We start from the raw sequence: 13197 nt of genomic DNA, 5'->3' as shown, positions 1-13197 counted from the left end.
CCTTCCTTCTCTTAATGTCCTCCATGCTATTCCTTATGTTCCACAAATAAGTGAAACCATATGATAATTGACTTTCTCTGCTTGACTTATTTCACTTAGCATAATCTCCAGTCCCATCCATGTTGATGTAAAAGTTGGGCATTCATCCTTTCTGATGGCTGAGTAATACTCCATTGTGTGTATCTTTATCCATTCATCTGTTGAAGGGCATCTCAGCTCTTTCCACAGTTTGGCTATTGTGGATATTGCTGCTATGAACATTGGGGTGCATATGGCCCTTCTTTTCACTACATCTGTGTCTTTGGGGTAAATACCCAGTAGTGCAATTGCTGGGTCATACGGTAGCTCTATTTTTAATTTTTTGAGGCACCTTCACATTGTTTTCCAAAGTGGCTGTACCAACTTGCATTCCCACCAACATTTTAAAATAGGTTGGAAATTTTGCTTTTCTATCTTCTCTCTTCTTCCCTCTTTCCCTTTCCTTCCTCTTAGGTTGAGGAACATGTCCAGAATGTGCCATTTCTGAAAGAGGTCTTGCTGGTAGACCTCGCTCTTGCTCCAGAATGGAGCAGCCACCTTCTTTCTTCACCCCACTCTAGAAAGAGAATGCCATTTGCCGATCCTGCACTCTCTCTGTCACAGTCTGGTTACCACCTTCATTCAGTGGTCCGTTCATTCATTTGTTCATTCACCTAAATGTCTACTGTGTGCCAGGCACTGTAGTTACAATGGAAAGCAAAGACAGACATGGCTGATATTTGTGAAGAGCTTTGAGTCTAGACTAGATGGAGAAACTAAATTATAAAATAACATATAAATGTGAAATGACAACTGGGATAAGTGTTATCAACATGGTGTTTTCAGAATAGCTAAACAGTGGGATTAAGGTTGAGTGTGAGGTGGGAGAGAGAAGAACATTCAAAGCTGAAGAGCAGCACAGGCAAGGGTCTGGCAGGAAAAACAGGATGCATCATGGACCTGGTAAGAAGGCCAATGTAGCTGGACAAAAGGGGGAATGTGGTAATGAGGCTGAAGAGGTAGGTACAGCCAGACCGTGCTGAGCCTTACTAGCTGTGTAAAGATGTCTCACTGTATCAAGAGCAACAGGAAGCCCCCAAAATGTTTTAAACAAAGCACGTTACATGATTTGATTTGGTTTGCAGAAAGACTTTTTCAGGCCGCTCTGTGGAGAATAGATTGGAAGGGGAAAGTGGGGCTGCAGGACCGAGAGGGAGCTATTGCCAGAGCTACACTAGAGGTGATGGTAGCTGGGACCGAGATGATGGCCAAGGGGGTGAGGGAAGTGAACAGATCCCAACATGAATACTACAGTTTCCAGAATTTGCTACTTAATTGACTATGAGGACACACGGTGGATGACACCAAGTGTCTGACTTGTGGAACTGCATGGACAGTGCTGCCATTTGTTGATAAAATGGACATGGGCAGTTGAGATTTAGGTTTGAACATATTGACCTTGAGGTTTACCTGAGATTCTGAGGTAAACATGTTGCACAGGCAGTTTGAAATAGTCTGGGCCTGGAGACATGGGGACTAGAATATACATTTCTGGGTAATCTTCATTTAGGATATATTTGAAACTGAAGGTATGGAGAAGATTGACTAGAAGAATGGAATGAGAATGACAAGGGACTTTGGGTGAATCTGAGAGGAACTCAGGCATTTAATGACCAGGTATATGTTAACAAACCTGAAGGGAATAGGCAGAGCTTGGCAAGTGAGAGAGAGCCAGGGCATGTGAGTTATGGAAGCCAAGGGATGTGTACATTTCAAGGTAATGAGGGTAGCCAACATCCTGCAACAGATCAGAAGACTAAATGTCATTGTATTTAGGCTTACACAGGAGTCATTGGTGACCTTAGTGAAAACGAGCATTCTGGGGAGGGAGAGGCAAGGTTAAAGTGGATCGAGAAAAACATAAGATGGGAGGAAATGGAGACAGTGAATAGAGACAGCTCAAGGAAAGCAGAAAGACAAGGTGGTAGTTGGAGGGGATGCACAGGTCAAGGAAAGTTCTATAAAAAAGTAGTAAACTTCAATGTGTTTTAAAGTCAATAGAAAAACACCAAGAATGAACCCCAATATAAAGTATGGACTTAGATGATAAGGATGTGTCAGTGTAGGCTGATTCGTTGTAACAAATGTAGCCCTCTGTCAGGGGATGCTGATTGTGGGACAGGCTGTGTATGTGTGGGGAGCAGGGAATATCTGTGCCTACCTCTCCATTTTATTGTGAACCCAAAACTCCTCTAAGAAATAAAGTCTATCGGGTGCCTGGGTGGCTCAGATGGTTAAGCGTCTGCCTTCGGCTCAGGTCATGATCCCAGGGTCCTGGGATCGAGTCCCACATCGGGCTCCCGGCTCAGCGGGGAGCCTGCTTCTCCCTCTGACCCTCTCCCCTCTCATGCTGTTTCTCTCTCGCTCGCTCTCTAAAAAATAAATAAAATCTTTAAAAAAAAATAAAATAAAATATATAAAAAAAGAAAAAGAAATAAAGTCTATTAAAAAGTCAATAGAAGGATCCAGTAGAGAAGGAGAGATTGATTATATGCGGGAGGAAGAAAGAGGGGATACCCGATGATGCACTGTTCTTGAGAGAAGGCAGAACATGGTACCCAAAGCTGGTTGAAGGAGGTGAACAGAGTTGACCTTGGAAAGGAGAGACAGATACCACAGGCTTCTCAGTTCAGCGACTAGAAATTGATGGCGTTCCCACCTGAGTGGCTTCTCTTTGCTCTGTGAAGTAAGTGGGAGGGCTTTCTTGAAGATGATTGAGGGAGAGGTCAGGTCAGGGTGGTTTGAGGATAATGGAGAACATTTGAAATAGTGTGGCAGAGTGGAGAAGCAGGCTGAGCAGAGAAGCCCGGCCTGTGTGCACTGGGCTGTGAATGGGGGTGAGACCGTTCCCCAGATCCTTCCTACGGGTCTCACATTGCTGATGCACGCCAACCTCTTCCTTCATTGGGAAGCCTCTTATTGAACTGATCTCTTGAAGTTAGTGTGTTCAACTGGACAGAAAGGTTTTTTACATTGAATGAAAAAAGAAGAAAAATGTTTTTATTGTTTTTCTTAGATTTCCTAGTTGGGCTTATCTTTGACATGGATCCAGGCCACCGTAATTTTTTATTAACTTCTTACCATGGGTTATTCTGCCTCAACATGTTTTTAAATTCACAACATTTTTTTCAATATTCTTTTCTTCTCTCGGTTCTTTTATTACAGACCGTATTTTTCATTCGTTATATGTCCCCATCCTTACAGTGCATTGCTTACAATATTATTCCTGCTGTTCTGGATGCATATTATTACTTTAGTTTTGCAAGGACTTCCCTGTGAATAGCAGAATGTAATTTATGAAATATGACAATCACTGTCGTAACACCTCTGTGCTACGTGTTAAACTCACTCCAGCAGCAATGGGGAAGTGGTTACCCACACTGCCAGCTTCCAGAGCTTTGTGTTGCCCCTTGTGTTCAGAAGGAGCCTCCCTGGAGTCCTCTCAGGGTGGAGCCATAGAGAGAGGTAATGTCTACTGATGCCATTCAATTCTGGCATTTACTGTCTGAACTATTTCAGGAACAAGTGTATCTAGATCAATGGTAATGTGTTTAAAGACACATAATTTCTACTTTTAGTTATTAGTCAAAATTATAATTATCTAAGAAAGGGATGCTAACTGGTTATTTTTCAGGTTCTTCCATGAGAAGCTAGCAAGGTATAATTGGCATGGCAGTGGTCAAAAGGGCTCAGGTGAGACCTGCTGAGTGTGAATTCTGGCCGCGTGTGACCCTGGGCAGGTTATAACTTCTTTGTGCTCCCTTTATGCTTCTGTATAAAATAGACCTAATACAACTCATCTCATGTGATTATTATAAGGATTGAAAGAGTTAATTCACATAAAACTCTTAGAACAACGCCTAACACATCATAAGCACTTAATAGAGTCTGGCTGTGGGGGCGCCTGGGTGGCTCAGTCCGTTAAGCATCTGCCTTCAGCTCGGGTCATGATCTCAGGGTCCTGGAATCCAGCCCTGAGTCAGGCTCCCTGCTCGGTGGGGAGTCTGCTTCTCCCTCTCCTCTACCCCTCCCCCTCTCCCTCTGTTTCCCGCCCACACTCATGCTCACGCACTCTCTCTTCTCTTGAATAAATAAATAAAGTCTTTAAAAAAATCGAGTCTAGCTATTATTGTAGATACTAGAATGTGCTTCAGACGTCTCTTATCTTCTACCGCCTCCTCTTGTCAGCAGTTCTATTTAGGAGACACTCCATTTTCATCACATGCAACTTTAAAAGTAGGTTATTGTATGCCCACTTTTTCACAATGTATCAATTAATATGAACTATAGTAATAAGATTTTATATTATGAATCTTGATTTATCATCCCCCATATATGCAATCAGCAATATTTATTCCCTTTGTATTAAAAACACCCTCCCAGGGGGCACTATGTGGCTCTCAGGGACAGGGAATAGCTCCAGCCAGCCTGGTACAGATAAGAAACATTCTTTTTCAGCTCTTTTAAACTATTTAGCAGAGGAATCAGATGATTGAACTTTCCAGAAAACATTCTTCCTACGTCTGTTTGGATGGAATCATTTGCTGTAAAGATCCAGTGTTATTCAGAGCCGCTCTGTGCTCCCTTAATTGAAAAGCTCTGACATTGACATTGAAGAGAGATTGCCTTTGGGGCCACCAGCAGACAGCTTTCTATACCGTCTTATATTGTTAATGATTCAGAGAATGTTTTCCAATGAGATCAGAAGCAGCCCACTAACGAAAAAGTGGAGAGAACTTAAGAGCTTAAAAGAGCAGAGAAGAGGGATGTGAGAAAACCTAAAAAAAGACAAAAGTGTGTGTGGAAGAAGGGGTGGGACTAGTTCCGTGGCAAATTTGTCATTCGTCCCAACCCAGCTACTCAGAATCTTTGCTCCAGTAGGAAGAGCGGTGATGAGAAATCCTATCCTAAAGGACAGTGAAGATGTCTTGGAAATGATGTGAGGGAAGCCAGAGACAGACATGGAGTGAATCTGGACCAGGTCCTGCCCTATAGATCTCGAGAAAAGATGAACCCAGCACTACTATTGTTTGCTCCCGGGCCATGTCAGTGTGTCTGCTGGAGGCGCACAGGATGGGCTGTCCGCATGCCGCCCGGCCGCCATATGCCCTTCAGGTGCTTACAGGGCCCCACAGGCACACGGCTTGGTTCACCGCCCAGAGCTGCTGTCTTCCTCCACCTTCTTCAGCCTTCCTCAGCGCAACTCCACTGCTGACAGCTCAGCAGTGGAAGTGCAAACTGAACACAAATTAAGGGGCAGTTTTGGGATTTTTAAAGAAAAAGGGAAACTTTTTCATTTTAGCAATGAAAAACGTAATGTCTGCTATGTCAATTCACTGTATGTACCCTGAAATGGCTTCATCTCTATGCTAATTTCATACTGAAAATAGAAACTCTCCTGCGCTGGAAGATGAGAGGAAGGGCCGGAAATCAAAGGTACCAGAGTGGCTAGAGCCAAGTAGGCTCCTTCAACTCAGTCCCACTTAGAAAAGGTCCTCTGGGCTGACCTGGCCCTCGAGACTGCCCACATTGTGCTGAGGGCCACATTAGGGGGGCCCAGGGCATTACCTCTCCCCCAGGAAACCAGCTCCCAATCCCTGGGCATGGATTCGTGAGCGGGAGAGTCTTCATGTGTCTCCTTGCTCTTCCACCAGTGATTTCCCTGGTATATCCACAGCCCCAGATTGACTTCCCTTGATTTCCTTCCCTTCTGTTTTAAATGAACAATTAATTCATAAAAAGCATCATCTGAAAATCACAAAGTAACCCATAATACCATGACCATAAATTCTTTGAATAATGGACATTGTATTATGTTTAGCTCTGGATGTGTCTGTTTCTCTTGGTAGAACATGAGATGTTGAGGACGGGAACCTCACCTCTGGACCTTTAGCACTGACATGGGACCTTCCTCGGAGCAGGCACTTATTATACGCTTGTTGAATTTTATAACTATGATCTCTAGAGATTCCTAAGGGTCTGTCCCCTTGTCGTTCAAGGGTAGTTGGACAAAGAGATTGGAAGGGTCCCATTTTCCCTGCTTTTTAACTGGCTTCCCACAGACACTTCTCTTTATCAGTTTGATCCTGCCAGTTCTCTTCACTTAATTTTCTGTATCCTTTTGTATATGATGATACTGGCTTTTTGTTTTATTTATGTTGTTTTAAAGAGACAATCCATGATGAAAAGGGAGTACACTTGTGGTTTCGGGAGCAGGACTAAGACCAGTAGGAGAAAATGTAAGAGATTGATCTCGGCTCCATACAAAGAGCTGTCTAATGACGGGAGCTGTTTGTGAAGGAGCAAGAATGTGTTTAAGCAGAAGCTGGGTGGTCACATAAGACTATTGTCCTGACAGTGCTCACCCTGAGATTCAGCTGGCTAAGGTGCTGACTAATGGCTTACCTTGGGGACCCTCTCAGCCTTACTATCTGGAACCTCAGCTGACAGATGGCAGTGGAGAAGATGGAGCAGGGGGATAGGAGGCCATGTTCCTTAGGCCCTCTCAAGGGGCAAGTAAGGGCTGGTAGTCCACCATGTTGCTTGAGCCCATGGGGCACAGCTTCGAGAATGCACAGAGAATGCTGACTGGGCAGGCATGCTGGGACCGTAATGCAGCTTGTCTTCAAGGTGGAAAGAATTTCTTGGGGACTTGGTACTCACACACTCGGAGGGATTTAAGATGAGAATGTCAAGGAGACACAGAGGCGTGGGTGTGTGTGTACGACGTGGTTTCTGTCTGCTTGATAATAAGGCTTTAAGCTTTATGTTTCTACTGTATTCATTTTCCCCTCCTATTAGGATGTCTGAACCAGAAACATGCAGCCCAGGGCAGGCCTTTTAGTGACCTAGAATAGGGAAAAGTACATTATAAACAGTTCTGGAAACATAAGGGACTAAAATGCGTTTAGCCATTTGGAAAGATAATGGAAATTGTGCTATTTGTCTTAGCTATTTCCTTTGAAGTTTAACGGTACAGTATTGCCTTTTTAATTCTTGCACAAGACAGGCCCTGGCAGAATTCAAGTGGGTAAAGGAAAAACTAGTCACTAGCCAGCTACAGGGTGACAACTCAGCAGAAGGTGAGAACTTCCTGCTTTCTTCCTATGGCAATTCCACCCTTCTAACTAGAAGGAGCTGGTGACATGGCAGAGTGTCACGAGGGATTTGGGAAGAGGTGGCTGTAATTGTAGAGGCATTGACATTGAAGAGACCCAAAAAGGAGAGGTGCGTCTGGCCCCATGGTAGGACCCAGAAGGAGGGAAGGAGGGTTCGTAGCCATAGAAGGTCTAGGGTGCTGTCCTTGAAAAGGCTATGGTGTTGATTGAATCCCTGAACTCAGTTAACCCCCAAATCCCGGGTACCTCCCATGTGTAATGCTCTGAAATAGGAACGGTGAGGTATACAAAGAAGAATCCAATAGCTCCCTCAGCTAACTTAAAACATTCATCTGAAGGGGCACCAGTATTTTTATGGAGAGAGAAAGAGCAAAGCACACGAATGTGCTCAATGAACACTTACTGATTAACGGCCACTGCAGGTCCTGGAATGTGCTTTGAGTTGGAAGAGGTGCCAATCTAGATGCTCCATGAGTGACTCTTCATAACGAAAGAGCAGCCAGCCTAATTGTGCAAGAACAGTACTGAGTCTTCTCCTGTACAGTACCAGGAGCTCCAGGACGCTTGCCAGTTGAAAGGAGAGAGAAAAATTTAATCAATATTTAGTGCATGATGCAGATTTGCCATGTATCATACATATGCAGTGCTAGACATTGAAGATACAAAAACAGACGAACAAAATAATCAAAATGTGATTACGATCGTGACCAAAAAACCAAAATATGGGGAGAAGGACGGATCATTTGATATTAAAGATAGCCCCTCAAAAAAAATCAGTACCAGTCATAGAGCCAGCGGCCGAATCCATAGAATTATAGAATGTCAGAACCAGATGAGCCCTTAGACCTGTTCAAATCTGTTAATTTGACAAATGGGGAAACGGAGACCCAGCAAGGAGACGTAAAGACATCAGCCACGTTTAGTTTATGTTTCTTTCTGTCTGTGTTTACAGTAGGTAAGTGCACCTTAACTTTTGTGGGTTGATGAAGACAGATGCGCTGTCTTCTGAAACTATGTTGGCTGCTGGTGACCACCTCTTACAGCAAGAGAGGCACTTTCTGACATTGATGAGGAATTATGCCGGTGGTCTGTGAGTTTCCTGAGCTGCTGAGCTTTGTCTCCGGTCCCCTGCTTTATTATTTCCTGGCATACGCTGCTTTCATGCCCATCATCAGAGAGTTTCTCTCGACTGTTCCTCGGCTCAACTCCTTCAGAAGTCTCTGTGCACTGACAAAAAATAGTTGGTCTGAAAACAGATGAGAGGTTTTTAAATTTGGCTTTTTCCCCCAAGGGATGATGTAGGGCTCAGGAGCTTCAGTTCTGTTGAATTTTACTTATAAATGGTGATGACTTGTAGATGATATAGATTTTATTTTCTGTTTTATTTGTATTTTATATGCAGCCACATTAGCAAATATTTAATTTATGTTCACTCTCGTACTGTTGGACAGTGGCAGCTAATATAAATGATACTGCGCCAACTTCAGCCTGGGACTGACTTATCCAAATGTCTGTATTATACTGAAGTAGCCAGTCAATTGATTGTTTTGGGCAGATAGTCAGAGAAATCAGCGGGAAAAGAACCCCTAAAACTTAACTAAGTGAATTGGTTTTTTAGGTGGTTTTTACGGCTTGATTCAGGCAAAACATTTCATCTTTTATTCTTTATTTATAAAAAGCTGAAGCAAAAATGTATGGCTTTGAAGGCATATCGAAGCCCAAATCCTGGTTTTACCTCTTAGGTACTATATGCCTTGACCAAGTTACTCAACTTCTCTGGGCTTCAGTGTTTTCACTTATAAAAATGGGGATCATAACACTTACTGTGTAGTGTTTTTAAGAGAGTCATGTTTAAATATTAAATATAAAGTACCTAGTGCAGTACCTGAAACAAACAAACAAATGTTAATTCCCATCCTGCTTAAAAAGAGTAATCCCATAAAATGGGAGTCATTTTAGGACAGCGTGTAGACCGCATCCTTCTGGTCTTCACTCACAGATACCCGAGCAGCTTGTGCTCAGCATCCATCATCAGGCCCTGTAAGAAGCAGCTCTATGAAATACATTACAGCATGTCCAAAGGAAGATTGTTGAGGATCTTGCCCATTCTGTCCCTCAGCACCCCCTCCCTAAAACCTTTCGTGAGATGTGTCTTAAGACTTAACCGCCAAGAGAAACTTAGTTTGTGTTAAGGTACAGGTAAATTTAATCTTAAGAATTTTGTTAGTCGCCCTTTTTCCTTTCACTCTGGCCGGGGAGAGGCTCCAAGCCAGACCCGGAGCTCAGCTGGTTCCAGGCAGAAGCCTTCACAGCTTGCTGTTTGCATTGCCCTCCTTCCTGATCTCTGCAGGCCTATCTTACTAAAATTTCCCCTCCCCATATTGTTCTGTGTGAGGAGAGACGTTGCAGTGCTGGTAGATGGTCTTCCAGCCACAATTCTGGAGTTGCCAAATCCCACCCCGCCCAGGCTCCTGAGAGTCAGCAGAGAGCAAAGCATAACAGAGGGGCTGCCATCTTCATTAGCTGCAGGAGCCCCCAGCCCCCCAGGCCAGAGATGGTGAAGGACAAGAGGCTCTGAGTTGGCCAAAGCACACTTCTGCCTCATTCTCAACCCACACCCGCAGGGCTGTCGAACTGCTCCCACGGTTCATGGCCTTTGAGGGGAAACGGGGCAAGGGTGGGCAGAAGCGAGGCTGGCTTGAAAAGGCATCAGCAACATCCCACCCCTCGTACTCAGTCCTCATTTTCATTCATATCCAAACATTTTTTATTACATATTTTGTAAGCCTCTTTAAATCCTTTGTAGAATAAGGCAAGATGTAAAAACACGAAGCTTCACAGATCACATATACCAATTAAATGTAGCGTGTTAATAGTGTACACACCCAAATAGGGGTGACTGTGCCCCAAATGCATACGTGTAGGCAGGGCGTTCCATGGCCAGAGCCGGCCACAGGCAGTTTGGTTATCGGTCAAGTCATATTTAGGTCCTCCTCCTTGAATCACATAAATCAATAGCAAGCAAATTAACTTGTATGGAACAGGCAGTGCGCCTCACTAATCATTGCAGACATCATCCTGCAGGAAGTCCTCTGTTTACAGGGCTGAAGCTCCTCAGCTTTTAGCTTCTGGACAGCAGAGACCATGTCTTATTGTTCCTTGTATTTACAGTACTCAGCCCACAACCAATGCGTAATAAATGCATAAGCGATGAGTGGATAAGTGAGAATTCTTTAAATGGGGAGAATATTCAGAATAAATGAAGTGTAGAATGTCAGAATATTTTATAAGGAATGGCAGTTTGAACAACTTGTTATTACTTGTAGGTACTTTCAGAAACACAGACTGTTCCCCTAACCAAATGCTACTGAGTAAGATCCTGCTTTAATGGATAGATAAACATGATATCTCATTAGTATGCATAGCACTGAAGCCCAATTTCATGTGTTTTTTTTTTTTTAATAAACACAATTTTTAAGTGTTTCCATGAAGCTCTTTCTCTCAAAAAGCTTATCATTTGATTGACAGTGTTCATTTTCCTAGCAGGCCCTGTTCTACTGACAGTATAAAGTTTCAACTGGGACTCTTCACAATTATTACTAATTCTTAATGAAGATGAAATCAGGTGGTTTTACTGAATTTATATTTGCCCGAACCATTTTTATTTTTAGTGTCCAATTGTGCCCATCCAAGACTATACGTTCAGCAGCCCGCGGTCTGTGCCTAACTACATAAAAAATTCGAATGTTCACGTGCTGTAATAAATAATGAGTGTCAGTGAACTCATTATGGTAAATCCTTAGGTAATTACTTTCTGCCTTAGTTAGGGGACGTATGGTAGCATGAGCTAAAATTATTCCATCTCGAGACAAACCCTGAGGTGGCTGTTATAGTTAAATATAATTCATTTGCAGCATGTTTATTATAGTTAAATTTAACTAATTTTGGGCCTGTTGCTGGCCAACAGCTGAGGAGGAGGAAGTTTCAGCGTCCATGAGTTCCTCGGAAAGAAAAATGAGGCTCCACGACCAAGCTTTCAGAACATGACGTAAGAGCTACTCCCACTCTGTCTCCGCTCTTCCTGTCCCCAGAGTTGGACGGCTTTGTTGCTCAAAGTGGTTGGCTAATGAGCTATTCAGGCATTGAATTATGTGGCGTAGCAAGAGGAAATCTCAGCATTAAACTGGGGTTCTATTCAGTTCTGTTTCAATTCGGAACTTCCTGAAGTCCCAGAAAGAACCCTTCTATCCAGGGTCATGGGGATACAGACAGATTTCTCTGCGGATTATTAGGCTCCCTCCTTTTATGCCCTGCTGCGTCTCGAAATCATAGGGTCAGTTTGGGTGTTATTTCTCTCTGGGCCTTCCAGCCTGAAAGAGTGTTTACTCTGGGGAAAAAAAAAAAAAAAGTAATAAGAAGGACTTCTTCAAAGAACCAAAAACATGTTTACAGAGGGTCATTTACTGCTTAAAGATGTTTCTGCTGGAAGAACACTTTTTAGAGTAGCATCTGTCTCGTGAGAGTTCTCCCGAGCTAGATGGCTTAGTCTCCCAAAGATGCTGAGGGGACACACACGGGAGAAACCACAGCAGCGTGCAGAGGTGAACACTTACGAGCCTTTCACTTTTGTCCAAGAATAAAAAGTTAAGAATCGCTATAGATGGACTGTTCCCCTGAAGACAGGAACAGGGCCAGGAGAGGAAACAAAACTCCGATCATCGTGAGGAATGAGGATTTGAGGAAAACACTGTCCTACTTTTTAACAAAAATATCATGTATCTACTTTGGCAACATGTGTGCCATTCTAATCACTCAAGAGAAGGTGGCAGTTGGAGAAACTCCAGAGGAGGATGAGTGGATGGAGACAGGAGTCAGTAGGTGGCTGTGTGAGAGTTAGAAACAGCAGAGCCCCTTCAGTGGGAAGACAGGAGGACGAGGATAGCACTGAAGTATGTGGAGTCTAATGCCGGCTCACTGGGGTCGGTACAGCGTTCTTCACCACATCCAAAGTGCGAAGCCAGCAGGGCAGGCGCACCTACCCGCACCCACAGCCCCCGAGCCTCCACCGAGCACAACCAGCCCAGCCTCCCGAAGCCCGGTCACGTCCCCACCATTCCCCCACTAACCCTGGTCATCCCCAGGGTCACTCAGCGTACGACGGCCGAGCTTTCTGACTTTCAGGCTGATGTTCTTTCCACTGCACCACAGTTGTTTCCCTTGGACCCAGACCCTTCTGAAAACTCTCCTTTTCCATTTTGATCAGACACGTTTCAGCCATGGGAATGGTTTGCGACTCTAATGGGTGAGCCGTGATATAAAAAGTAAACTATAGGTTACATAATTTCAGGGGCAGTTAACTTTTCCAGAATTCTGGTGTCAAAGCGAAGATTTCATTTAGGCTGTTAAAATTCAGGAAAACATAATGCACCTTCTCTGTACCTCCCCCACCTCCCCACCTCCCCCCTTAAAAATAGCATCTGAAGTCTCAACGTAGCTGAGTCACTGCTTGGTGTGATCCAGGGCTAGGTCGCAACTGGACCTGTCAGAATGAGGCCACAGTGATTCATGACGGAAACCAAGTTTGGTTGCCACTGACAACATGTGTTCCTTTCTGTTTTTGGAGTTTGGCCGCACCATATTTTGCCTTTGGAGTAGCAACACCTTTGCATAGTGATAGTAATAGGATGAGATGAGCCACTGCAGTGAATGCCCCCTCCGGGCCCTGCCGCTATGACGCACAGAATCCCTAGCCATTCGTTAGGGGACAGCAAGGGCGATTGAGCATAACCAAAGAGCTATGGAGACCGTAGCTGTGCAGGAAGTTTATCACCTCCACCACTGCAGCTTCACATCAAGTCAGTCTACCAGCCAAGGGTTCCAGCACCTCCCGTGTGCCCCAAACTGGGCTTCCCGCTGAGGAGAAACAAAACACGGAAGAGATATGGTTCCTACCCTAAAGGAGCTTGAGGAAACATCAACCAATGACAGCAGCAGCCCGTAC

At 44.1% G+C, this 13197-nt stretch overlaps 1 protein-coding gene across 12 annotated transcripts in view; it reads left to right on the top strand.

Annotated features, from left to right (window-relative positions):
• Positions 1-13197, top strand: part of FARS2 (phenylalanyl-tRNA synthetase 2, mitochondrial) — a 471129-nt gene that overhangs the window by 319782 nt on the left and 138150 nt on the right. The window contains exon 6 of one of the 12 annotated variants that reach the window (XM_081827738.1): positions 3713-11581. The exons of the other annotated variants lie outside the window; for them this stretch is intronic. Coding sequence (XP_081683864.1) covers positions 3713-3785 — 73 coding nt within the window. The 3' untranslated portion in view covers positions 3786-11581. Of the gene's footprint in view, positions 1-3712; positions 11582-13197 lie in introns of those variants that run through there. 12 annotated transcript variants of the gene reach the window in all.

This window comes from Leptonychotes weddellii, chromosome 8, assembly GCF_054177405.1.
Source record: "Leptonychotes weddellii isolate Sample4059 chromosome 8, ASM5417740v2, whole genome shotgun sequence".
Lineage (NCBI taxonomy): Eukaryota > Metazoa > Chordata > Mammalia > Carnivora > Phocidae > Leptonychotes > Leptonychotes weddellii.
This window is presented reverse-complemented; position numbering and strand designations above follow the sequence as displayed.